We start from the raw sequence: 27,718 nt of genomic DNA, 5'->3' as shown, positions 1-27,718 counted from the left end.
GTCCATCCATGTTGTAAATGGCAAGATTTCACATTTTTTATGGCTGAGTAGTATTCCATTGTATATATACACCACATTTTCTTTATCCATTCATCCACTGATGGGCACTTAGGTTGCTTCCAAGTCTTGGCTATTGTGAATAATGCTGCAGTGAAAATAGGGGTGCATATATCTTTTCAAATCACTGTTTTCGTGGTTTTTGGATAAATACTCAGAAGTGGAATTGCTGGATCATATGGAATTTCTATTTTTAATTTTTTGAGGAACCTCCATACTCTTTTCCATAGTGGCTGCACCAATTTACATTCCCACCGACAGTGCACAAGGGTTCCCTTTTCTCCATATCCTCTCCAAAACTTGTTATTTCTTGTCTTGTTAATTATAGCCATTCTGACAGGTGTGAGGTGATGTCTCATTGTAGTTTTGATTTGCATTTCTCTAATAATTGGTGATGTTTAACCTCTTTTCCTCTGCCTGTTGGCCATCCGTATATCCTGTTTGGAAAAATGTCTGTTCATATACTCTCCCCAGTTTTTGATGGGGTTGTTTGTTTTTTTGTTGTTGAGTTGTATGAGTTTTTTCATATATTTTGGATATTAACCCCTTATCGGATATATGACTTACAAATATCTTCTCCCGAGTGGAGATTGTTTTTTCATTTTGTTGATGGTTCTCTTTGCTGTGCAGAAGCTTTTTAGTTTGTTGTAGTCTCATTTGTTTCTTTTTCCTTTTGTTTCCCTAAAAATAACTTTGTTATCTGAAAGACTTACCTGCATGGTTGGGTGAGCATCTGATTACCAAACATCTGCTCCTCTTATCTTCCTGTGAATTGCCCTCCTTTCCTTTGAAGATGCAGGCCCCTATCCCATTTCTTAGCTCAGGATGGCATATACGCCTCAATTGCCTGACTGCCTTTGGGTCTTATATTTTTATGAGGCTCCTGTTAAGTATGAAATTAAATTAATTTTTCTCCTGTTAGTTTGTCTTATGTCAATTTAATTATTAAACCAGCCAAAGAACCTAGAAAGGTAGAGAAAAATTTTTCCTTCCCTAAACTGCCAAAAACTTGATCTTGGACTTCCAGCCTCCAGATCTGTGAGAAAATTAATTTCTGTTGTTTAAGCCACTCTGTGTGGTCCATTGTTATGGCAGCCTGAGCAGACTAATACACCTACTCACACAAAGTCACTCCCTCACGTGCTCACACTCACACATACACAAAAACACTCTCATTCACCTTCACTCTCACACACTCATCCACACAGACACACACACACTTTAAAACAAAAGTCACTCGCACATATATACATGGAGACTCACACACACACTGTCTACACAGACTTACACACTCATTCTCTCTCACATACACTCGCACACATAGTCTGTGGTGAGACACACTCATAGACACTCATCTCCTATACCCCACACCACCTGTGCACTACTTGCTCCACTCACACACTCACACCCCCAGACATCATCCACATACGTAGTTACTCCCCTCACACATACCTCCTGAGCCCAGAGACTTGGGCTGGTGTGGCTCAGGCCTGCACTGAGGCCAGTTCCTTTCCTTGAATAGTGGAGCTTTGCTCCCTGTCAAGCTCATTCCTCTCGTTAGAACCTTGGATCCATCCTGGGGCCCTTTGTCTGGAGTCTGACTTCTTGCGTCCTGACCCTGAGTGCCTGGCACCTTGTTTTCCCGTCTCCCAACACTGGCCTGGACAGGAGCTGGGAGGCCTAGATTCCATTGACCCATGGCAAGGAACAAACACTCTGAACCTCAGGATTCTCATCTCTAAAACCAGTAGTTTAAGCCAACACAGTGATACTCAGAGCGTGTTCCCCAGACCAGCAACATCAGCATCACCTGGAACTTGTTAGAAAACACACATTCTCAGGCCCCACTCAGACCTACTGAGTCAGAACCTCTGGAGAGTGGAGCCCAGAAATCTGTGTTTTAACATGCTCTCTGGGTAGTTCTGAACCAGGTTAAAATTTAAGAACCACTGAACTGGATGATCTCTAAAATTCCTGATAGGGAATATATCTCCCAGACTTGCTGTAGGTATTAAGTATGATCATTCTCATGGGCATTGTTTATGAAATGCCTTCAATGTGCCTGGCCCTTTCCAAATATTATCTCTACAACAATCCTCTAAAGTAGGTATCATTAAAAGTATTTTCCATATGAGTGAAATGAGGGCCAAAGAGGTTAAGTAACTCACCAAGGGCCACACAGCTGGAGATGCGCAAGAGGAGGGTTCAAGTGGGGGCTGCCTCACTGTATTATCTCTACTACCCAACATGGGCTACCACCGTGACGAGTGCCCAGCCCACGGTCAGCACTCAATGAATGTCCTTTTCTGGTCCTATGACCTTTAGTTACCTGCTCTTCCCACCTCAACCAACTCTGCCAGCCTCTGTCACTGCCCTACCTGATTTGCAGTGCCTCCCAGCTCTTCCCCAGCCCCCACCCCAGTTCAACGCTGAGCCTTGTTTCCCTCTGGTGTCCACAGCAGTGAACAGTGAAGCATCACAACCATTCCATGGATGACATCACTGTTGGAGCCAGCTTGGCTACTGAAGAAAGAGGCCAGTCTAGGTTCAAGACCTGTGATGGCCTGGAACACGCACACTCACCCCTCATGACTTCCCCCTAAAAGAAAACCTTCTGCGGGTGATGTTGAGACTTCCAAAGCATTGATCCTCAAAAAACGCAAATCCTGTGGGAGAAACAATGCCGGATCACCTTGAGGCACGCCTCGCCTCTTTCTAGTTTTAGAGAGGAGGCCTGCCTGGTTCCCTAGCGCCACCACCCTGGTCTTAGCAGTGCACTGCTTGGCTATTCCCACCAGGAAGAGAGGCATTTTGTCTGTCTTTTCACTGCTATATCCCTACTTCTGCACATAGGAAGTGCCTGATCAATATTTGTTGATTGAATGAATGAATTCTTGTCCCGTCTACCAGATTCTACCTCAGGGGTGGCTTCACACACTCGCACACGTGTGCGCACACACTCCAGGCTGGTGGAGGAAAGGCCAAGGGAAGGACAGAGTAAGGAGGTGGGACAGAGGGAGGGTGGTAATGGGGCAAGAGCAAAGCACAGAAGGATTGAGAGAGGATGAGAGTGGGTCTTCTCACAGCTGAGGCCTGTAAAAAAGAAATGGAGCTGAGGCTAAAGGAAAAGTATCATAAGTTGGAAATCAGGCCTGAGACATGAATAATGGATGTTTTTCAAACTACGGATGAGGTTTGCTTACAAAAATTATTATTTGTGTTGAGTGCACAAAGGTCACTGACGTGGCCAAGATGGTCCCAAGCACGTGAACTTCCCTGTGAGTCTGGACTCAGACCCAGTCGTGGGGTCACCTTGTGGGCTGGCCTAATTTGGTAGTGTGCAGAGGTGCACCAAGGGGGTTTTTGTGGGCTGGACCTTCACCCTAAACTAGGTTGAGTTCCATGTTCCATCTGTAGAGAAGTCTTTCAGAGCTTTTTGTTTGGGGGAAGTGTTCTGCATAATGTTACACACAGTGTGCTTGCACAAGATTTCGTTGCAACCTGAGCAGGCTGGGGACTCCAGGCCTTCTGTGACCAGGTTAAGACAGAGTCCTCCTACCCTAAGCTCCTCCTCTTCACCTGGGCTTAGTAACCCTCCATTTCAGTGGATCACCTGGTAATTCCTGGTGATTCCGTGACCCAGGGCCCAGCAATCACCCAAAGGCTTGGTTCACCTTCGATTTCTATGCTGCCCACTGCATTCTTCTTGGACAGTCTGCGATGTTGAATAGGCATCACTACCGCCCTTTAGAACCAGGTAATGGTTACTGAGAGCAACTCCCAGACAGGGGAGCATTGCAGACAAAACCTTGGTTAAGGTGGGCAGCAGAAAATAGCGATCTGTCAGTTCCTTTGCAACGATAACCTTCTGTGTGAGGTTGATGAGCGGATGGTCATTGAGGGCACACCACAGGCCCGGGACTCGACCAGCCACCTTCCCATGGGAAGGTCCAGTGGGGCTGTGGTTCGCTGTTTAGAGAGGAAGCTGACACTCCGAAGGGTGGAGTGACACAGCCAGTAAAGAGGGAAAGCCAGGACTTGAACCCACGTCTTCTGACTGCAGACCTGTGTTCCTTTTACCATTCCAAAAAGCCCCCGTTATAAATGACAGTACATGTTCCTGGACAGACTGGCTCACAGGACTTCAGTCATGGAGAAGTGAGATTGTCCCTGCGAGAAATTTACTCAGTACCCGCACAAGCCAGGTGATCAGTATGACTCAGCTTCATGAGCAGCCTTCCCACCCGTGTGGCACTCGAGGCTCAGGGGCGTGTTTGACGCCGGCGGAGGCTCCCCGTTAAGTGCACCGTGTAAACCTATAGATGGTAAAATTACAGGTGTCATGTTCCTCTTGCTCAGCACAGCCAGGCGTGTGGACTACTTCTTATCTTCTTGTAAAGCAAACAACACATTTTATTGGGAATTTAACAGCTGTGAATGGGTGAAGGGAGTCAAAAGGTACAAACTTCCAGTTATAAATAAGTCCTGGGGATGTAATGTACAGCATGGTGACTACAGTTAATAATACTGTACTGTACACCATATCTGAAAGTTGCTAAGAGAGTAGATCTTAAAAGTTCTCACCATAAGGGAAAAAAAAGCGTAACTATGTGTGGTGACAGATCTTAACTAGACTTATTGTGGTGATCATTTTGCAATATATACGAATATTGAATCATTATGTTGTACACCTGAAACTAATATAATGTTATATGTCAGTTATATCTCAATAAAAAAATTTTTTTAATAGTCATGAAATTTTGTCAGTAATATGTAAGCACTGAGTGGATCTTTGAGTAGTAAATGAATAAAATAATATGGCAAAGGGAGTCTAATCACTGAACCCATGCCCAAATTCCTAATTCCCCAAGACAGTGACCTTTCACATTTTTAAAGGACTTGTCAATAATGAGCTGATAACACACTGCCCTGGGGAGGAGGTCAGTTTCAGCTTAGCTCCAAATGTGAAAGGAAATTCTATAAAAACTAAATGTGTGAACAACAACTTCTAGCTCTTCAAAATAGAAGTGTTTTTGTATCACTGGGGTGTCTCAACGGCAGGAAGAGCTAGGAAATGAAAACGTTAGAGAATGAAGTTCACCGCCGGGATGATCATAACCCAGGTGAAAGCTTCGCTAAAATATGGACTCTAAATGAGACAGCCAGCTTCTGGCCTCTGAAGGGGGCAGTTCAACAACCTGACCTTCTCCCCAGAGCCGTGGGGCTTACGGGGGAGAGATGCCCAAGGCAGCCCTTAGTGGCAGCAGACAGAGTGAGCCTGGCCAAGAGCCAGGGGTCTTCTGAGCCCATCCTTCCTGAGCTCTGCTAACTTAACTTTCCTTGAGCTCCTGCACCAGTAGCCTTTTTCCTGAGGTGACTTCAGGTGATCCTGAAGAATCTCTGTGCTCTTTGCATCCCCCAGGACAGTGGGGATCTGGCATTTTCTTTACTGAAAAACTTCTCTCAGGGGCTGTTGGATGCTCTGGTGTTATGAGTTGAATTGTGTCCCCCTAAATTCATCTGTTGAAGTCCTAACCCCAAGTACCTCAGAATGTGACCTTATTTGTAGATATGGTCTTTATAGAGGTCACCAAGTTAAAAGGAGGTCATTAGGGTGGGCTCTAATCCAATATGACTGGTGTTCTTATAAAAAGGGGAAATTTGGACACAGACATGCACACAGGGAGAATCCCATGTGAACATGAAGACAGCCTTTTATTAGCCAAGGAGAGAGGCCTGGGGCAGATCCTTCACTCACAGCCCTCACAAGGAACCAACCTGCTGACACCTTGATCTCAGACATCTGGACTCCAGAACTGCGAGAAAATAAAATTCTGTTGTTAAAACCGCCCAGTGTGTGGTGCTTTGTTATGGCAGCCCCAGGACACCAACACATCTGGTGTGGTCCTCTGCCTGGCCCAGGGGCCCTGTCCACCAGCACAATCCCACAACTGCAACAACAAGCCCAGCACTTTAATCTCCAGTCCCAAAATGAAACCTTTGATTTTGTGTTTTATTTTACTTTGTTTTAAACATTTCAGGACAGTCACATGTGCATAGTTTTAGAAGTCAGTTCGCATAGAAAGGTTTATATAAACAGGCAGCAGGGGTTCCCGGCCTCTTGCCTCCCCAGCACCATCCTACTGCCCAGAGGCAAAGGTTTTCATTGTTCCTGTGTTTAGGTATTCCAGGGCCGGCACATCTGAGTGCAGGCGAAGGTCGCAGAGCAAAGCACTGACTTGTTCCTGTCCCGGGAGCTCCCTCACTAGAACATCACTGGAAAACCCCAGCAAAGGTGAAAGGTGAAAGGAGACATGTTCTTGGGGAAGCAGGACTGCTGTAAATAGCTACCTGGTTTGCTAAAGGGATTCAGGTACTTTAGAATGGGACCGCTCAGTCCACAGTGCTCCTGTGGCTCCTTGTCACAGAGCAAGGGCAGGACCCAGAGCCGACCCTCAGCTGGCAGACTGGAGATCAGCTGGCAGACTGGAGATCGCAGGGCAGAAGTGACCATCCTACCAGATTGTCCTGTTGCCCCTCTGTGCTACGTCCACCAGCGCAGCCTTGGGCGCAGAGAAGACCCTTGATTTGTATGTATTTGCTGCTAATGGTTGTAGCAGCAAGAAGTTATTGTGGGGACCCTGACACTTCCACACACCAGATAATTAATTGGCAGGGACTGCTCTCTTTTGTTCTTTTTTTTAAGAGACTTTATTTTTTATTTTATGTTGACAGAAAAAATTGAGCAGAAACTACATACTTTTCATACACCTCCCTCCACCACACACACAGAGTTTCCACTATTATTAACATCTTGCATTAGTGTGGTACATTTGTTACAACGCATGAGCCAATACTGAGACATTCTTCTTAACTAAAGGCCATAGTTTACATTAGGCTTCACTCTTGGTGTTGTACATTCTGTGGGTTTTGTCCAGACAAGTGTCATGTATCCACTACTACAATATCATACATACTAAGTTTCACAGCTCTAAAAACCCTCTATGTGCCACCTAGTCATCTCTCCCTCCCCGCAACCCTGAAACCACAGATCTTCTTGCTGTCTCCATAGTTTTGCTTTTTCCAGAATGTCGTATGGTTGGAATCATACAGTATGCAGCCTTTTCACGTTGACCTCTTTCAGTTAGTGCTATGCATTTAAGCCTCTTCCCTGTCTTTTCATGGCTTGATAGCTCATTTATTTTCGGTGCTGAATAATCTTCCATTGTCTGGATGTACCATAGTTTATTTATCCATTCACCTACTGAAGGACATCTTGGTTGCTTCCAGGTTTTGGGAATTATGAATAAAACTGCCGTAAACCTGTGTGTGCAGGTTTTTAGGTGGGCGTAAGTTTTGAACTCTTTTGGGTAAATTACAAAGAGTGTGATTGCTGGATCATATGGTAAGAGTATGTCTAGCTTTGTAAGAAACTGCCAAGCTGTCTTCCAAAGTGTCTGTGCCATTTTGCATTCCCACAGCAATGTATGAGGGCTCCTGTTCCTCCGCATCCTCACCAGCCTCTGGTCTTGTCAGTCTTCTGGTTTTGGGCCGTTCTAACAGGTGTGTAGTGGTATCTCATCATTGTTTTAATTTACAATTCCCTAATTATATACGATGTTCACATATATGATATTTTCAAACGCTATTTGCAATTTGTATATCTTCTTTGGTGAGGCATTTTTTCAAATCTTTTGCCCATTTGTTTCCTTATTGTTGAGTTTTAAGAGTTCTTTGTGTACTTTGGATACAAGTCCTTTATCAGATATACGTTTTGCAAATATTTTCTCCAAGTCTGTGGCTTGTCTTCTTATTCTTGTAAGTCTGCTCTCTCCTCTTATTCTTGTAAGTCTGCTCTCACTTCAGACATCTGGAGGGCCAGTAGGACAGACAGTGGCTCCCAGGGTGTGCTGTGTGTGTGTGCAGTGAGACACACCTCTTCTGGCCCACGCTCACTGGGCAGCAGGCTGAGCTGTGGGGCCACATGTAGGCAGTGAGAGAGAGTGTGTGCTGGAGGAACATTTATTTTGGGTGGGAATATGTCAGCTTCCATTGCATTAGCTCCATCCATCCATCTGTCTATCCATCTGATATTTAAGAGGCATCTGCTATGCACCCTGCATGAAAAACTCGCAGGCCAGTCTGGGAAGTGGACAAGGAAATAGATCATTTCAGTGCAACATGAGAAGTGTCTTGGCAGAAGTGGGGCTGAAGGAATATCAGAGTGAAGGTCTCACCTGCTTTGTAGCCTCCAGGGACGCCCAAGGCAGCACCAGACATAGTCCCTGTGTCTGCTGAACCTTTTGTAGGGGTGCCCAGGAGCTTTCCATCACCAGAGGGTGAAGGGCAGGTGGCCCTCCCCATTCCCCACTCTCACTGTCACAGCCACAGCTTCCTCTTTGTCACTTTTACATGCTATCTTCCTCCCCAAACAGGAACTGCTGCAATGCCCACAGCAGCCACGGGCGAAGCAGCTCTGGTGATGGGGTAAGTGGCCTATGCATCCCGGAGGGACAAGCTACAGCCTAGTCCTGAGAGCAACAGCTTCCGCTATGCTCACGGTCAGCCTAGCAGAGGAATTTGGGGTGTGATAGGTACAGGTTTGTTCCCTCAGGTGTGTGGGTGTGTGCATCTTCCTCCCCCACCCTCACCCCTGCAAGGTGCGGCCTGACCAGTAGCCCTCAGAAGGATGGAATCACTCCACGCTCACTACAGTCGTGAAGGGGAACCAAGGAACTTCCCATTTTCTAGGTTCTGTAATCGGCAATATGAGGAAAATGTTTACTCATCACTCTCAACTAGAAATCCTTTAAATTGTAAAGGGAATGCATGCTTCTAGTAAAACATTCTAATGACAATAGAGGAGAGGACAGATGAAAAGTTAAAATCCTTCTCAGTACCCCATCACCACCCTCCTTCTCCCCAGAGAGAACGACCGTTAAGAATGTCTTGTGTCTCCTTCCAGACCTTCCCTAATACATGTCTTCGGTTGTGCAAAAATAGGTTGTAGAATACACAGTGTTCTGTGACTTCCTTATTCACTTATTTCTACATTTTGGACATATTTACATGTTACAATAGATAACCTGATCTCCCTTTTGTTTTTATCAATCTCTCTCTCTTCTTTAAGGCAACTGATTACGCCAATGAAATGCTTTCAACTAGAACTGGGTAGGGGGGTGGTGGTGGCTGTCAGCCACCTTAACAGTGACAGGAGGCAACAGAGTGAAGTGGAAACAACACAAGACAGATCGAGCCCAGAATTCCAGCTCGCTGTGTCATCTTAACAGGTTTCTTAACCTCTCTGGGCTCAGATGCCACATCAGGAAAATGCAGATTCTACATGATTTAGGAGAAAGGCCAGAGTGTAATAGTTGCTCAAGAATTTGGCTCTTCTTAAATAAGTGGAGACATTCCATGTTGGTGGATTGGAAGCCTCAATGTTATTAAGATGGCAATTCTCCCCAAATTGATGGATAGATGCATATCAATCCCTCTCAAAATCCCATCAGGTTTTTTTTTTCCCCAGGAAGTTTTTCAGTGGTTCTCACCTTGTGGCACATTGGAATCACTTGTGGGGAACACTGATGCTGATCCCACCTCAGGGGCTCTGATTTAAAATAAGGCTGACACTGCCTAACTCACAAGGGAGGTTCTGAGTTCCGGGTGAGCTGAAGGAGGTGCAGGTTCCTAGTTTGGGGCCCTGCACATTTGCAGCTAATGTTGGTTTCCTTTCTGAAACCCACGTGCTCTTTTATTCCCAGGAACCTGCATATTGGTAAGAATCGAGGGAGAGCATATCACACGTGTGTTAGTGAACAGATCACATGTGGATTAGTTTCCTAGGGCTGCCTAACAAAGGACCACTGACTGAGTGGCCTAAACCACAGACATGGATGGTCTCCCCATGCTGGAGGCCAGAAGTCCAAGATCAGGGTGTCGGTGGGGTTGGGGCCTTCTGAGGGTTGTGAGGAGGAATCTGTTCCTAGCTTCTGGTGGGTTGGTGGCAATTCTTGGCATTGTTAGACTTGTAGATACATCACCTCAATCTCTGCCTCCTTTTCACATGGCGTTCTCCATGTATATGTCTGTCTCTTTGTCCAAATTTCTCTTTTTTATAAAGACACCAGATCATATTGGATCAAGGCCCACCATAATGACCTTACCTGAGCTTAATTTCCTGTGTAAGGACCCTATCTCCAAATAAGGTCACATTCAGATGTACTCGGGGTTAGGATTTCAATATATCTTTTTGAGGGGACAAGTCAACCCATAACAGATGGTAAAGGACTTAAAATGATGCCTTACATTTAAAATGAATATACTACTGAGCGTATTGCAAAATTTGTGCGGATTTTTAAAGATAAATCACAAAGTATCCCAGGAAGATCTAGCTTTTGGTAAGCAGCCCCTACCACAGGCACCTGCTACCCTCCTCGCCACCTCTCCCAGGGGGTGCAACTCAGCCCTTTAGTCTTGAAGAGCATTTTGATGGCAAAGCTGGATGAGGAAACTGAGGCTAGAAGAAGGGGCCAGGTGGTAGCTACCCTGCGGTGGGCCCTCAAAAGGTATTTGTTCTCCTTCATTTCGCTTGACCAAAGCAATGGACAGAACATAGCCCTAGGTCTCTAAGAGCTGATCGCACTTAGAATCTTCATTAAATCCCTCCCTATTCCCTCCACAGCCCATCAAATATGAAGAAAAGAGGATACATTGATACAGGCCACATCTAAGGCCTATAACCCTTCCATCTGTTTGACCTTTGGCTCTTTGCCTTATTTGGAAAAGCCAAGTCGTGGTTATCGGATGCCACCAAGTGTGTCTGGTGCCGTGTCTCCAAAGGCTCATCTGCAGTAGTCCTTTGAGCCTCTCAGTGACAGCTTCACGGAGGGCCGGAGGGCCAGAGGGCCAGTGTGGCGGCCCCATGGGCTCCACTGCTCTTGTTAGTAACCACACTGGGAAAAGCCCTGAAGATTCAGATGTAACTTCATTGCTAACAAACTGTTTCTCCCCAAAATTCTTGTCCACTGTTGAAAGTGACTCTACGGTGATGTTGTTCATTTTGGGAAAATTCACCCTTCTGACCTGTGCACTTTCAGTGTGTATGTTATTCCTCAGGAGGGTGTTTACTTAAAAAACAACTTTATAAAAGACAGACTGTGATTACCACTGAAGACCAGAGGATGGTCATTATTTTAGAGGACTGGGATTAGTGGTGACTTTTTTTTCTTGTGTCTATTTTCCAAATGTTCTATAACATCATGAAATAACTTTTATTTAAAAATTGAAATGCTTTATCCTAGATGGAAATATCTATTTTTACCAACATCCACAGCTTGTTATAGATGTGGCATGTTTTTGAAAATCAGAGGGAAGATTTACTTTAGGAGATTATCTAACGATGTATAAATCCTTCTATTCCAATTGGCTAATGATGTGATTTCATATTCCAAGATTTTTTATGACTTAGGAATCTAATGTATTTTATTTTACCCTCTATGAATCTTTGCTTTTGTAGCATGTAGATTTCAGCCGATGTCTATGGAAAAAGGACTTAGAACTCTGGGTCTATTTCTAGTCTTTAGAAAGGCTCTGGGGTCGTCGATGTTAATGGAGATGATAATACATTTCAGAACCTGCCTGTTACTTCTGTTTTATGGTTTTGTGGTTGTGGGGATCTCTGAGGCAGGAGCCAGATTATACACCTGGGCTTGGGCACCAAGAAAGGAAGGTGGGAACCCCAGAAAGCCAGGAGAAGCTACTGGCTCCATGCTGAGAGTGTCTCAGAGCTGTGCCCTCAGAGGGCTAGAGAGGACACCATGAGAGTCATGACTGGGTACCAGTCACTCTGGGAGGGGATGAGAGGCCAGTCCTGCCTTGTCACCCTCCTGCAGCATCGGCAGGGATATCATTCACAAGTAATGTTCACTCGAGGCCTCAGGGATGGAGTTCTAGAAGCCCCTCTCTTTCTTGTTCCCAAGTTCTCCCTTAAAGAGTGGACCATTGTTAACAGCCCGACTTGAGATTCCTTAGACAGCATCTCCAGACCTTTGCACATCCTCTTCCCCTTGTCTAGAATGCCCTCTTTTCTTTCATCTGCTTGGCCCACTTCTCTTTCCCTTCAAGACCCAACTCAGACCTTCCCGATCCCTGTTTACCTCTGCATCCTGCTTCTAGCCCAACATCTGACACAAAGTAGGTGCTCAACTACCGCAGAGGACATGGTGTGGTTTCAGGAGAGAGGTGTGGTTGACAGAAACAGTATGGCCTTTAGCCCTGGAGAAAGGTAGTTTGAGTCCCAGACCTGAAATTTACTAACTGTGAGACCTTAAACAAGCAACTGCACCTCCTGTGCCTCAGTGTAATCACCCAGGAACCAGACAGCAGTATTTACCCTGCTTTCCCCACAGGCTTAACGAAGGTGAAAGCATCTTGTGAATTTTTAAGTGCTTTACAAATGTAAGAAATAACAACCATTTTCTGCATTCTTGCTATATGCCAGGCACTTTCATTTGTTATCTTCTGTAGCCCTACAATGACTATGAGACGGATATTAACACTCTAATTCTGCAAAGAAGAAAAGGGAGATTCCGAGAGGTGCAGGGCACACGTGGCAGACCAGGACTCACACACCGATCCCTCTCCCTCCTATAGCACACGCAGGCTGGGGGTACTGCAGAAGGAGCACATCTTGAGACAAGAACCCCAAATAGCTCCTCTCCAGTTGGCTGGAGCTGAAGGGCTGCTCACTTACGAAGCAATGCTCACTCATGAATTACTCAAGCCGTAACCCCACTGAAACTCTAAATACACCAAATGTTGCTATTTATCTCAAACTTCACAAATAGTTTCTTTTTTTCTCTGGTAAAGGATTCTATTGTATCTCAATACCACATAGATGTGTCCTGCTCAAATTAGGTTATTTCCCAATAGGACCAAGTGAAGCAGGGTACAAGGCAGTTTCAAATCTGATCACTTGTTAAGATGTGTTCCGTGACTGAGTAGAGACCAGGTGACTGCTTTTCCTCTTCTTCTGTTTTTTCCTGTTAAGTGGATGGAACCAAAGTTGTTTCTCAAGAGAGAGGAGGCCATATGTTGCTTATAAGTCATAGAGAAGGTCCACTCTGTGTGTCAGCCAGCCATGGCAGGATCAGGCTAAAAGTTCTGCTGCTGTGGTGAGCTGCCCAGAGAGAGATCCTGCTTGCTTCGTTTATTCACATTTCCCAAATAAGAAAACTGAGTAAGGGCCAGGGAGGTGTGTGGTTTCTGGGCTTTCAATATCAATTGTCTCCTGCAAATGCCAGTTAGCCATGGCTGTGTAACAAATGATCCCCAAACATGGGGCTGAAAACAACAGCAATCATTTGATTGTTGTCTCTCCTGGTCCTGGGTATTGACTAGGATCAACTCAGTTGTGCTCATGGGGTTGCAGTCAGACAGTGGCTTGGGCTGGAGTCACTGGGAGGTCCTCTAACCTGCATGTCTGGTAGTTGATGTCTGCCGCAGGCTGGGACCTCAGTGGGGGCTCCCCATGCAGCCTCCCCGTGTAGCCTGAGCTTCCTCACATCATGGAGGCTGGGTTCCTAGAGAGAGAATCCCAGAAGGACCAGGTGGAAGCTGTTTCACCTTGCATGGTCCTGCCTTAGAAATCACATGGTAGCACAGGTCCCCCCTAGATTCAAAGGGAGGGAACAGAGGCCCTACTTCTTGATGGGAGGAATGTCAACATCACATCCACACAACGTTGTAAAATTATGATGGGATGAGAGATGGGGTGGAGGCCATCGTGGAAAATACTATCTGCCACAGGGTGGAGCCTGGACACGCTTGGCCTCCTGACTTCTAGGCCAGGGCTTTCATTCTAGTTCACGCTTTTTGGAGAGGCACACGGTACAGCAGAAGAAGCAGGAATTGACTACGTATAGATTAAAACCTTCTATATGATAAAGAAACCCAAAAAACAAAAATCAAAAATCCCTGGGATATAGTATTTGCAATATATATGACAAAAGGCTAATTAACTTTAAAATGTATAAGGCCCTTATAAATCAGTAAGATTGTCCCAATTAAAGAATAAAAGAAGTAAAGACCTGAAGAGGAAATTGACAAAAGCAATTAAAATGACAAGCATACATTTCAAAAGTGTAACTAAACTAAAAGGCTGTAAGTTTTAATAAACAAACACCCCCCCCCATATTTATCTATCTGACTGGTAAAGATGAAAATAAATGAACTATTCAAAGGCAAAAATACAAGGAATGGGCACTCTCCAACTCTCCTGCTGGCAGGACTATAAATTGGTACAAATTTTCCAGAGGGCAAATGGGCGGTATCCACCAAAAACCTTAAAATTTTGAATAATCGTGAGTTGAAATTTATCCCAGAGAGATGAATAAGGACATTTTGATATAACTACAGGGGTGTTTATTAACTGTTATTTACCACAGCCAAAAAGAAAAAGAAACATCCTAAATGTTCATCAGGAAGAGTTGGTGAGAATTGATAGGACATTCATATACTAGAATATAATACTATGCAGTCATTAAAAGTCATGTTCATATGCATGTTTGTTTCAGTGGAAAACAAAAATATCAAAAAGTATATTTAGCAGGATCCCGTGTTTTGTTACATATATTTTACAAAATATATATAACACGATTTTGTATGTGTGTGTATGTGTGTGTGTATTTACAACATTTCTGGGATAAGACATCAATGCTTTAATGAGACGACTGCTAAATAATGAGATTTCTAGTGATTTCATTTTCTTGTACCTTATTTTTATTTTCCAGTTTTCTAAATGTAAATGTGTTAAATACAAAGAAGTAATAAAGTAAGATAAAGTAAAAATAAATTTCTATTTTAAATATTTTGTGGAAAGGGAGGTGGGAAGGAAGTGTTGAGCGTGGCCTATAGAGCAGACCGGGTCTGGAGTTGGACTCTGCTCTGACACTAACAGCGTGACATTCACCAAGTTCCTTCACTTTGGGCCTCAGTCTCCTGATTTGCACAATGGGCACAATAAATGCTACTTCACAAGGTTATTGTGAGGAAAGACTCCCACTTCCTATTTACGTTCAGCAGATGAAAGCTTCTCTCTCTGGGATCCCTGCTGAGCCCTCTCTCTTCCCTGATCTCTTAAAGTCCTTAATATGGGAACCAATCCTTTAGCATCATCTGGCATTAATATCTACTGAGCAACTAGACACACACTTGCTGAGTGAGGACCATGTCTTATTTGCAAAGGGCCTGCATTTTCTGGAATTAGCCTGGTGTTCTGTGTTATTCTCCACTTACACTCAGAGCCTGGTCCCTGAAGAGATGAGAACAAACTTGGGTGTACACAGCAGTACGCTTAGGAGTACTTCTGTGTATTCCTCACAACGCTGAACACATTGCTGTGGCCAGAGTGCCGTAGATGGCTATAAATGTTTACTGAGTAAGAGATGACTTCGGAGGAAAAGCCCTGGGCTATTTGGGGGAAATCTGCATTAAAACGAAGAGGCTAGAACACTTTTGGGAAACTGTAATATTTGGACTTCCTTTGGTAGCAGGCTACGCAACTGACCAATATTAAGAAAGTTCTTGAGCAGGATGATGGGAAAGCCTGAACTCAACTTCTTTTGGGGAAGTTATCTGGGCTGCCAGGCCTGGGAGCCTCAACCTTCACCCTCACCCCAAACCAAGCAGGCATTGAGAGGCTTTTCCTGCCCTCTAGTGGTCTCCTCTGGAGCTGCCTCTGAGAAGAACAGCCACAGAGGAAAACCTTGAACCACCCTGGCTGGGTAGATTTCAGGCTGTCATCTGAGCTCATCTATCCCCACCGATGCTTCAAGCAACCAGGAAGCCAATCTTAGAGCCTGTTTTCCAAGTCTTTTTGGCCCTTTCATTTCTTAATTTTGCGTTGTTTTAACAAGGACCCCTTGGAGGGGTCCTTCTCCGTAGTAAGGGACTCCAATCCTCTGTACTGCAGCTTTAGGCAGTGTCCCGCATCCCGACTCAAGAGGAAAGGGGGGCGGCCAGGGCTTTACTTCAGAGCCACAGCCGAGCAGTGACAGTTCTGCCAGGGAGGGCCCCTGGCCCTGTCTGCTCTCCTTCCACGTTTTCAAACGTGCTTGCTGGAGTACCCGCTAAAGGCATTTTGCAAAACCGTGTTTCCTCTTACACATTTTATTGTTTTTGAAACATTCTTCATCCTAGGTTTGCTTAGTTACAAAGAGATGTAACTTCAAGTGTATCGTCCATATTGACATTTAAAAAATAAGAGAGTTACATCACTCTTACAAATGTATCCAGCGGAGCCCAAATACAACAGTGATTTCGTGTCTACCAACAGCTATTTAAGAGATACGAGTAATAACGTCTTTTCTCTCTTTGTCCTTGTATTCCCATTCCCCATAGAATGTTATCGTAACCTGATATGTCTTTGTCCTTGAAAGTCTTTTATTGACCACCCTGGACTGAATAACCCAGACTTGAGGGAAAGAAATGGATCCTGGCATGAGGCACCCTGTGGGGGAAGGGCAGAGGAGCCTGTCAGGTGGTGTAGACCACAGGGCGGGGTGCAGACAGACGGGGCTGCAGGCAGGGAGGTTTGAGGACAGAGGAGCAAGGATGGGGGGTGTGCAGTGAAATGAAGTGAGGGGATCAGGGAGGTGAGGTCTGCCCGTGCTCTGCCCTCTTCAGAAGCCCTTGAGGAGGAAGACAGCAGCGGAGGGCCAGGGGGCTGCCACGTGCATATGGACATCAGCACCAAGGACACCGGAGGCCCCCGTGGAGCAGCAAGGAACACGGATGTACAGGATCAGCAGCTGGAGGACAACTTGGCACAGACGTAAGCCGCCCTCCCTGCCCCGGGCTGGAAATGCCAGAGACAGGGACAGTATTGGCTCTTGCAGCAGCCCCTTCCCAGCACTGGGCCCGGCACCCAGAGAACTCAGCTCCTGAGAGAATGTGCGTGAACAGCCCTCCTCTACTTCTCTCACGACTGAGATGAAAACAGACTCTACAGTCTCTACCGTCACCTCCTGCCCTTCAGTTCTTCAGGGGCCTCTGCCGCCTCCCTACACATTCCCTTCGGTTTATAGCACTGAACTTACCCGGGCTGCACACAGCCCCTCTCATCCTTAGAAAGGGAAAGTGTGAGACTGTTCATTTCATGCCTCTTGTAGTGTCAGAAATTCTGCATGTTAACATCTATGTTTTTTGATCTAGGAGACTCAATGCATCGTGGTTGTTTTTTAAACTAAATCCATGAGTGGATGAATGAAACAGTGGAAGCCCTCCAGGGATTAGTAATCAGACCCCAAAACCTTTATTCCTCAGGTAAGAAAATTTTGTTGCTGTAAGTATTGAAAAACGGCTTAAGTAGTAGGGAAGGAGATTCATTTGACTTTAGGACTACTGATTGAAGCAAATATATTTGCATAGTGTGTCTGTCTTTTAAAGGACCCAACATCTCATTCTCTCTGAGAAGCCTTTTTAGATCAGTTATGCCCTTATTATTTCTTTATTGGACTCTGTGTGTGTGTGTGTGTGTGTGTGTGTGTTTGTGTGTATGTGAAATAGATCATTTGAGGCATCAACCTACGGGGTGTCCTTTCTCTCTACACCCCAATCTGGAGACTCTGCCTTTGAGACTACACCCCTGGGCCTCTACTTGCTCCCAGGAGGACTGTTGTTGGAATGGCAGTGAACAAGGGTGTGAGACAGAAAAGACTCGAAAGGCCATGCTTGCAGGCAGAGTGGGCGCCCACGCCTCACTAGTCTGGGAGAGCTCAGAGCAGAGGAGGAGGGCAGAGGGGAGAAAGGAAGAAGGCAGAGGCTGTGCGGAGTCAGCCTGCTCTTGAAGGTGGAGCAGAGCCTGCAAGCAGGGTGGAGGCTCCCACATCCCCGCATGGACCCCTGCAGGGGCAGCCCCTGAGAAAGGGCAGCAAGAGAGGAGGCAGCCCACTGACTGCCCCATCTCTCTCCAGGCAGGATGGACAGCTGAACCTTACCCCGGCTGCAGAAGGGATGGAGAAGGGCTGGAGGAGCCACTGCAGTCCAAGGAGGCCTGGAGGCGGGGATGAGGAGGCTACAGAGTGAGCTGTGAGGATAGACACCAAGGACTCCGAGACCCACAGAAGGAGAGTCCCTTGGAAACAGAGCCACGAGTGCAGGCACCACCCTTGGAGGGTCACTTGGAGTGGAAGGTCAGCCAAAGACGGGTCGAGCTGGGCTGGAGGTGTCCTAGGTGGCAGAGCTGCAAGCTCCAGGGAGTTTAGATTTGGGTCTGGGGGAGAACCCTAGGAAGGACAGGGCAATGACACTCCTGAATACAACTGAGCTTGAACCCAGAGGTGACTTAGAAATTACCGTATTGAACTAGAATTCCCCTGGAGTGAGCAGATTAAGTTGTCTGCCATTACAGGGCTCTGAGTTTGAAAATCAAAATCAGCTATCAAAATAAATAGGACTTTTTTGGGTATAGTTTTTTGTACTCCTGTATAATTTAGACCTGATAATTATACTGTAACTAACATGTATCCTAATTGGATGCGAGTATATGTGAGATGTGATTATAAGATAACTTTTTAATTTTTTTTTAAAACTGAACTACAGACAGTTTTAAACACACTCAAAAGTAGAGTTAGTAACTCCTATGTCGGTTAAGCATCAGCAAAAAACAGATGTACTGCCATTAGGATAACTTGAGGGAGGTTTAAAGTTATGACTGGGGTGTGGGGAACTTCAGAGGAACAGAGCAGTCCTAGGGCGCAGTGCCAGGGGGCTGGTACCTCCCTGAGGTACAGAGAGACTGGAGGAGGGAGCGGCTTCTGGGACCCTGGGAGAGAGTGTGGGGTGGGGGACACCTGGAGAGGGGCTGGGTCCTTCCATCAAGGGATACAGCCAGCTCTCGGCAACTTGGCAGGGAAGGAGTGGGGAGTAAACAGCTGGTCTCACTCTTCTCTCTCCCTCTATCGCCTCCTAGGAAGCGAGGGGGCAAGGAAGACACAGATGTCGTCCATGTGGATCTTGGAGTTCAGATCAGGATAGGGAGAGGAGATGGATAAATGGAAAGTATCCAGCATAATCCCATATACCAACATCCAGCTGCAACTAGTGTATTACGTTTCTATCGCTGCTGTGACAAATTACCACAAATTTAGTGGCTTAAGATAACACCCATTGGTTACCTCCCAGTTCTGTAGGTAAGTCCAGTGCAGTGTGGCTCGGCTGGGTCCTCTGCTCAGGTGTCACGGGGGCCAAAATCAAGGCGTCAGCAGCGCTGCATCCCTTTCTGGAGGCTCTGGGGAAGAATCCACTCATTCAGGCTGTGGTAGAATCCAGCTCCTTGCGGTTGGAGGGCTGAGATCCTCATTTGCTGGTTGACAGCCAGGAGTTGTTCTCAGCTTCTGGAGGTGACCTTGTTTCTGGGCTCATGACTGCCTTCCTCTGTCTTCCAAGACAGCGATGGCTGGTTGAGTCCTTCTTACCCTTCGTCCTCATCTCATCTGCTTTTTCTTTCCTTCTCTCTGCCTTTCCCCTTTGTTTTTAAGGGCCCATCTGGAAAGCCCAGGATAAAGAGTCTTCTTGTTTTAAGGTGAGCTAATTAATAATAATCTTAATTCCATTTGCAAAGTCCCTTTACAGAAGTACCTAGATTAGAATCTTGGAATCTTTAGAATTCAGCTGGCTACAACAATGAGCAGCATTGTTGCCAATCTTAGGTAACAAGTTTTTTTTTTTTTAATTAGTGATTTTTTTTTTTTAAAAGCTTTATTGTGAAGTAATTCACACGCCATACAATCCACCCATTTAAAGTGGACATTCAATGGTCTTGGTATATTACGTTATTAATTTTTAAAAATTGTGGTAGAACAAATATAAAATTTGCCATTTTAACCATTTTTAACTGTACAATTCAGTGGCATTAGGTAGATTCACCATGTTGTGCAACCATCACACCACTATTTGTATTCCAAAACTTTTTCATTACCCTAAACAAAACCTTTGAAACCATTAAGCAATAACTCCCCATTCCCCCTGCCCCTAGCCCCTGGCAATCTCTAATCTACTTTCAATCTCTATGAATTTGCCTATTCTAGGCACCTCATATAAGTGGATCACATGATATTTGTTCATTTGTGTCTGGCTTATTTCACTTAGCATAATGACTTCAAGGTTTATCCATGTTGTAGCATGTGTCAGAACGTCATTCTTTTTTATGGCTGAATAATATTCCATTGTATGTGTACACCACATTTTGCTTATCCTTTCATCTGTTAATGGACAATTTGGGTTTTTTTAACCTTTTGGCTATTGTGAACAATGCTGCAGTGAACATTGGTGTACAAGTATCTGTTTGAGCCCCTGCTTTCGATTCCTTTGGGTATCTACCTAGGAGTGGAAATGCTGGATCATATGATAATTCTGTAACTGGACTGAGGAGTCCAATCGCCCAGGTTCTTGGTCAGTGTAAGAGAGGAATTCAGACACCGATACAACGGCAACAGCAAGCAAGCAAAGATCTATTAGAGGAGAGGTCAGATACTCTCCAAGTGAGGAGCAGGCAGTGCCAGAGAACACATCTGCCCCATGTCTTGGGTTAGTTTTATTTTTATTTGGGCTGTTTAGAGGGAATTAGCATTATCTAGTTATCCACCAATAATGGTCTTCCCTCCACCCACATATCGGGAGGGGGAGTTCTTGACATTCTAGGGGAATCTCCAGAAATGTCATGGCAGTCATCCCCCGAGTAAGGGGGCTAATGCACATAAGAATTTGTATGTAAATTTAAGACAGGTCAATGTCCTCTAGAGGTGTAGAGCAGAAGGCTTTGTGTGTGCTGTTTGTGCACTCATTTTTATTGTCGTGGTCGATGGCTTCAGGCTGCCGTGGCGGCATCAGGCGGGTCTCAGTTCTCCTTTATTTGCATCTTGTAGGATGCCAGCAAGATGCTTCACTGATGCAGCAAGGTCTCCAGCCATGATCCCCCGCTCATGTCTGGATGCCGGTAAGACGCTCCATTGATGCAGCAAGGTCTCCACCTATGATTCCTCGCTTATGTCTACCTAGCTACCTATCTCAATTCTAAATTTAACTTTTTGAAGGACCATGCAACTGACTTTCACGGTGGCTGCACCATTTTATGTTCCCACCAGCAATGCACAAGTGTTCCAATTCTCCACGTCCTCCTCAACATTTGTGATTTTTCTGGGGTTTGTTTTTTGTTTTTTGTTTTGCTAGCCATCCTAATGGGTGTGAAGTGATATCAAACTATGGTCTCAATTTGCCTTTCCCTAATGATTAATGATCTTGAGCATCTTTTCATGTGCTTATTGGCCATTTGTATATCGTCTTTGAAGAAAGCAAAATCCTTTTTTCAAATCTTTTGCCCACTTTTGAATTGGGTTGTTTTTGTTATTGTTGAGTTGTCATTCTTTATATATTCTGCATATTAACCCTTATCAGATATAGAATTTGCAAATATTTCCTCCCTTTCCATGGGTTGGTTATCTTTTTACTCTCTTGATAGTGTCCCTTGATGCACAAAAGTTTTTAATTTTGATGAAGACAAATTTGTCTATTTTTTTCTTTTGTTGCTGTCTGTTTAGTGTCATAGACAAGAAATCATTGCCAAATTCATTGTCATGAAGATTTTTTTCCATTGCCCTCAACAATTAAAAGCAGCCATCAGCAATCAGAACCCACAACACTGATTTTTGGAGAACACGGTTCTTACTGCCCAGCCTAGCTCCAGCAAGCCACACAAGGAACATGGGCTGCTGTCCCCACAGCTGACTGCATGGGGCTAGGGGCTGGTAGCTGAAATTGACCAAAACTTACCAGCCTCTTCAGCAAGCTCTCTCCTGGGTGCTCCAAGTGTCTACTAGATCTGGAGTTCCAAAATGGTTTATTCAGACAGCTCCTGCCAGTTCAGTCATTGTTTTGATGGAGGGATAGATTCCTGGAGCTTCCTACTCCACCATCTTCCCTGATATCAGCTTTAGGTAACTAAGTCTTATAACTAGACTAAAACACTGGAAGTTTTAGCCCTAATAATTTGTCCCCTTCAAGAAATTCACACTGGCAGGCTGTAACTGAGTCCATTGATGGTGCCATTTCAAAGTAGGCCCTTATCACCAATTCCCTTCTCTACAACAACTGCAGCTCTGGGCACCTCATTCCTGCAACTTCAGAGCCCCCTTCACTCTGTCCAAGTCAGAGGCCCTGTCTCATCCCACCCAAGAGCCAGCATGGGTGGCACTGCCCGCTGGTGGCAGCTTAGAACAGACCAGGGATCTTACTCCATGGCCAGTGTCAGGAAAGTGTCTTAGTTTCTAGAGCTGAGGAGGGGAAGAAAAACAGCTCATCTTCAGAACCGAATGAGGAAACTCTTTCTATTGCCTGCAGCTAAAATACATTTTTCTAAAAAAATGAAAAACAATGTCCAAAAGGGTGGTTTGGGGTCTATGATAGCATTAATTTTTAAGTCAATTGCAAGCCTCTAAGTCTTTCATGGACTCGCTTGGGAAACAAACCACCCCTCCTTGTAACACTGGGGGTTCCACAGATTTTGCTGATTATTAAATGGCTATCTTTCCATTGTGAATCAGCCTCCTGACAATAAATCTTTTCATTCAAACAAAATAGAGGAAGATTTTTTTAACAAAAAAAAAATTTTTTATTTTCGGTACTAATATTTATATAGCTGTAAACTCAAGGAATCTTCCAAGTATATATTTACTTGTATAAATCTGGGGGAACAGTTAATAAGCACCTTTAGTGGTTTCCACAGTTTAAGAATTTACCATTTAAAAAATTTTAGAATGAATCTATTAAAATGAATAAAGTAGTTATAAAAATTATACAAAACATGACAAATATTTGATATAGAGGGCTTGATATGGAGTGATAAATATAAAAACAAAGTGAAATTGATTTAAGGAGTTGGGCTATATAAAAGACCCAGGTGTTCCACAAACCTTGTGATTCTTGGGGATATATTTGCCTCTCAAAACAAACTCCAACTATTCAAGGAAAAGCTCTCTCCCGACGCAGGCTCCAATGTGCTGCAGAAGTGGGGGCTGGAGGGGCTGAGGGTACTGAGGTTCAATGGGGAGGAATCTCTTCCCTAAGGAGAAAGGCAGAAAGATTCTTCCATGTGCTCGTGTTCTTTGGCAAAATCTACCATTTTCTCTTTGGAGTTATTTAAAAGTTTTTCTTATTGCTGCTGTTAAATCCTCTCCTCTACCCTTTCTTCTTGGGTTTTCCATTCCTGCTCTTGATCAATCTCTTCGTGATACTTTTCATTGAGCCTTCTCTACCCTCTTACTCTGATCTTTACTGACTCAAACTCCTTATGCTCAGCTTTCAATCCAAAAATTTCTATGTTTTAGGACTCTGGGAAGCAGTTGATAAAAAGATAATACTAGCTACTCATATGGTCAGGAGATGTTTTCTAAACAAATTGTAGAAACATAAACATGAAATGTGGCCAATGGTCCCTTTAATTACACCAGTGAGCAGAAAAGGGTCTGGATCACTAGCATAAATATTCAATTTAGCCCTCCTGGATTGTGTCTTTGGATGAGAATACAGCCAGTAAGGGCCACAGATAGAGGGAGAAACAAAGGAGAGGCAAGCTCATGGTTGATTGTAGATTGGCTCTCATGAGTGGTGGCCAGAGGTGAGGGACTGTAGGGGGGTCATCAGTGGTACCACCCCCAGCCTGTGTCTCAGATGAGTCTCCATGAGGAGGCTGGACAGGGGTGCCAACAGTGGGGCTGTGCTGCCCAAGAGACCAGATGCTGGGATCCAGGTGCTTTGGGAAAGAGGAATAACTTGGTAATCTTTGGTGTAATTTAAGGCACATCGAAAGAATCCCTACCCTCAAACATCTGACTCTACACCTTGAAATTCCTACCATTGGATACTCACTGATTTAAGCCTTTGACTACCAAAGGCTACTGCTGAAATGCCAATAACTTATCAGGGAGGGGCTACTCATTATCACCCACCACATATCCTTATGTCCCCAGGACTGGGTGGGTCTTGATCAAAAGGCAAGTCACGCTCACTATAATGAGGGCCTTGAGCAGGATGCAGGTGGTACAGAACTCAGGGGTAAAAAGCTAGGGAAATCAGAGCACCAAGAGAAAAAGTGTGGGAGGGCTAACTCCCTCCTTCACTCACAGACTTGCCTAGGTGGCCTGGGCTGGTGTGTTGAGGAGCTGACAGGATGGTGGGTATCTTAGAGTGAGGCTGAGCTCATAAGGCCACAGAAGGGGGCAACTCAGGCCTGGGGAGGTTCTGCTCACCACTGGGGTGCTGAGGTTGGGGAAAGGTTCCAGAGCTCTGGGATGGGGCATATAATCCTCAGTCAGGGCCGTATAAGCTTATCTGAGGGTTGGGGTCAGGGGAGTTTTCTGTCTTCGTGTACGGGTAGAGACTTTCCCATTCCAGAAGCCCAGGGCATATGTTCTAGAGAACAGTGAGGGGAACATTGTCGGGGCTCAGGCTGGGTTGACCTAGGCCTGGGAGCCACTCAGCCACCAGGTCAGACAGTTTTCAGTCTGGACCTTTCAAGTAGGTGTTGCTGTGAAATACTCGGAGAGGGAACAAGGCACTTCTGTCTTCATTTCCGCTCGATACAGTCGACTCCCAGGGTGTTGTCAGGGCAACGGCAGGTCCTGCTTCCTGGGATGGCCAAGCAGAGGTGGGTGCAGCCGCCATTGTTCACTGCACAGTAGTTGTGACCTGGAAAAGGCAGAAATCAGCTCAACAGCCATCTAAGAGAGTGGCTTCCGTATTAGCCCCCTTTGTGGTTTCCATGAAGCCAAGCTTGTGAGGGCTCCAGGGGAACAGAGAAGGCTGGACTAGGCACTCAGCTAAACTTATCTACTGGCTGTTTCCTCATCAATAAGGATTTGCCAAATAGACAAAAACACTGATTCCCGATTTGGGGGCTATGCAGATTTACCACGAACGCTATTAAACAGATCTCAGGGAGGGCTGTCCAGCTCTGATTATAACATGGAGTTGGAATTTTAAAGCACAAAGTACTCTCTATTTAGCTTGCCCACTTGGCTTCCCACTTTACTGGAGGGAGGAGGGAAGCCAAGAAGGGGAGCTGGTGAGGGGAGAGGTCTTGGAGAGGCAGCATGGCACAGCCTCCAGAGCCAGGCTGCCTAGCTCATCCCTGGCTCTGCCCCTGTGAGCCGTGAGACTTTGGGCAAGTGGCTTCAGTTTCCTTATTTATAAAATGGGCATAATAACAGCACCTACCTCACAGGGTTGCTATGAGGATTAAATGAACTAATGAATACAAAGCACTTAGTGAGTTAACATATGTAAAGTACCCAGCTCACACTAAGTGCCACATCCACGTTTGCAATTATTATTATTAATAATTATTGTTGTGGCTATTAGGCCAAATGGATGGACTTTTAAAGCAGCAGAGATCCTGACACTGATGTTTCTATTTGGAACCTGAAGACCACATTCTTCTGGAATCAGCCCAAGATTCAATACTTTTCCTCACCTTGTCTGTCCACTTTTCACTTCATTCCCTAATGTCTTCTATTGATTTATCTGGCTCACCCACTATATAATGAAGACCCTGAGGGAAGAGACTGTGTCTCACTTGCCACGTGATCAAGGCTACTACAGGCTGTATAGGTAGCAGCCAGAGTGTGGGCTCTGAGCCCCAGGGTGCCCTCAGCCCCTAAACAGTAAGAGCCCAGGTGAGTTACCTCGGGGACACTGAGACAGGGCAGTGGTGACGCCATACAGTCGGGTCTGCTTTTGGGGGTGGAAGGTATCCGTCTCTTTGGAAATAGCAAGATCTACAGCAACCACAGAATTCCTACACAGCGCAAAGGGCAGAAAGTAAAAACACATTTGATGCTTGAACTATTCTCTACAAGGCAGCCTCTTTTGTAGTCTTGGGGATACTAGATAGATACACTGACCTTGCTTCCTAGACATCCCTCCCTCCTCCTGGGGTGGATCAAGCCTGCATTTCTCTGGTTTCTTAAAAAAGGACAAAGACCAGCTAGCTCTCCCCTCTGGCTCTAAATTCCAAGCTGAGAAATCTGCTTTCTATACAGATGCCCCTGCTCACTGCTGCTTGCTGGGTTTAACCCCTCCTTTTTGCAAGAAGGGGTGGGCAAGAGGGGGCGGTGGGAATATTGCAGTTTAAGAACTATAATGAAGTAGGGGCACGGAGATGGCATGGAGCCCACCAGCCAAATGGCCCTGGGCCAGCTCCTGGGCAAAGAACAGACATGCTCAGGAAGTCCAAGTTTACAGACTTGAAGCTGCCCATTTGGGAGCATCCAGATGATAAATGGTACCTCCTGCTCCCCTAGGAGCCCTGCCCTCCCTCTTCTTCACCATCCTCTCCCATCTCCTGCCAACCAGAAGGGCGAGGCAGAGCGGGCATCTCTGGAGGCTAGAAGGTCAAGCCAAGAGGCCGGATGGGAAGGGCTTGGCCTCCCAGAGACAGGGCAGCAGGGCAGGCCCCCCCGCCCCTGCGCTGCAGCAGCTAACGTACGTCTTCCAGTCTGTGTAATACAGATTCTTCCCATAGCTCGTAACAGCAAAAGGATACTGGAGCCCTTCAAGAACCTTGCGTCTGCTGGGCTGAGTGGGATTCAGGCATTCCGCCCGATTGGTGCCTATGTGGAGTGAAAACAAGTCGTTCATTGTCCATACAAGAAATGGTCCCTTTGTGTCAAAAAACCAGAGTAACAGGGGCAAGAATGAGAGAAATTCAGCTGTTACAATGACAGATCCTAAAGAACACACGAGACTTGCTCTTCAAAACTGGAAAGATGTCTCTTCATCCTCTCTTGCCCTTCTCGTTGGTCAACACTCACCTTGGTTTGGGCACCCACACCTGGTTGTGATGGGGAGACATGAGCTAAAGCAGAGGAACCTCACCTCATCTCACCCATTCCCAGGGCAGCTGGGGACTTAGTAGGAAATGTGTCATCTTCCAGCTCTTGCTCAAGTCCCTCCTCCCTGAAGCCTCTCTAGACCCTCCCTCCCAGAATTCAGAGCCCTTAAGAATTGCTAAAACTACACCACTGGTTTAGCAGCTGTGCACAGCCTTGTATCAATGCCCACATTATGGCTAGCTTAAGGCTTTTGTGTTCATATAACTGTGCATGCTTTACTCCTTGTCCTCCCCAAGTGCAAGATGCAGTCCCTGCATCCCCCGTGGGACCTGACAGTGTCTGGAACAGAGCAGGTACTCAACAGAGACTTGACAGATGATGGACGTTCCTCCACGACTGAGTATCCTGCCCACATCCCTGGACCAAGGGACACCCGAAATCTACCAGGGCAGGGGCACACATCAGGACTGCATTATCTTCCTTGGCTTCAAGTCCTGGTAAGCCCTTGGGGACAAGTGGGAGCTACAGGAATGTAAGTTGTGAATTGCTTAACAGGGTATCAGGATGAGGACAGGCTCTAGGGGTTGGCAAACTTTTTCTTAAAGGGCCAGATAGCAATTATTTTAGGTTTTGTGGGCCAAAAGGCAACATTGAGGACATTATGTAGGCATTAATATTACCTTTAAAAATGTAACACTTAAAAATGTAAAACTCGTATATAGCTGCTGGGTTATACCAAAACAGATTGGGCTGCTTGGATGTGGCCCACAGGC

General features: G+C 45.6%; 1 protein-coding gene and 1 long non-coding RNA gene across 3 annotated transcripts in view; one reads left to right on the top strand and one right to left on the bottom strand.

The window, feature by feature from the left end:
* The first annotated feature begins 8,496 nt into the window (after positions 1–8,496).
* Positions 8,497–27,425, top strand: LOC131407006 (uncharacterized). 2 transcript variants are annotated; one of them, XR_009220428.1, is made up of 8 exons: positions 8,497–8,544; positions 16,744–16,891; positions 17,272–17,382; positions 18,037–18,251; positions 19,031–19,250; positions 19,599–19,642; positions 20,985–21,055; positions 27,242–27,425. It is a non-coding gene; the product is annotated as an uncharacterized LOC131407006 (long non-coding RNA). The 2 variants fall into 2 exon arrangements; XR_009220427.1 differs by having other exon boundaries at positions 19,031–19,642.
* The window catches only part of NID1 (nidogen 1), an 89,849-nt gene continuing 84,834 nt past the window's right edge, over positions 22,704–27,718 (bottom strand). The window contains exons 18-20 of the mRNA XM_058542977.1: positions 26,600–26,723; positions 25,797–25,909; positions 22,704–24,801 (exon numbers count right to left, since the gene is read on the bottom strand). Coding sequence (XP_058398960.1) covers positions 24,680–24,801; positions 25,797–25,909; positions 26,600–26,723 — 359 coding nt within the window. The 3' untranslated portion in view covers positions 22,704–24,679. The remainder of the gene's footprint in view (positions 24,802–25,796; positions 25,910–26,599; positions 26,724–27,718) is intronic.

The sequence above is a fragment of the Diceros bicornis genome, chromosome 6 (assembly GCF_020826845.1).
Source record: "Diceros bicornis minor isolate mBicDic1 chromosome 6, mDicBic1.mat.cur, whole genome shotgun sequence".
Lineage (NCBI taxonomy): Eukaryota > Metazoa > Chordata > Mammalia > Perissodactyla > Rhinocerotidae > Diceros > Diceros bicornis.
This window is presented reverse-complemented; position numbering and strand designations above follow the sequence as displayed.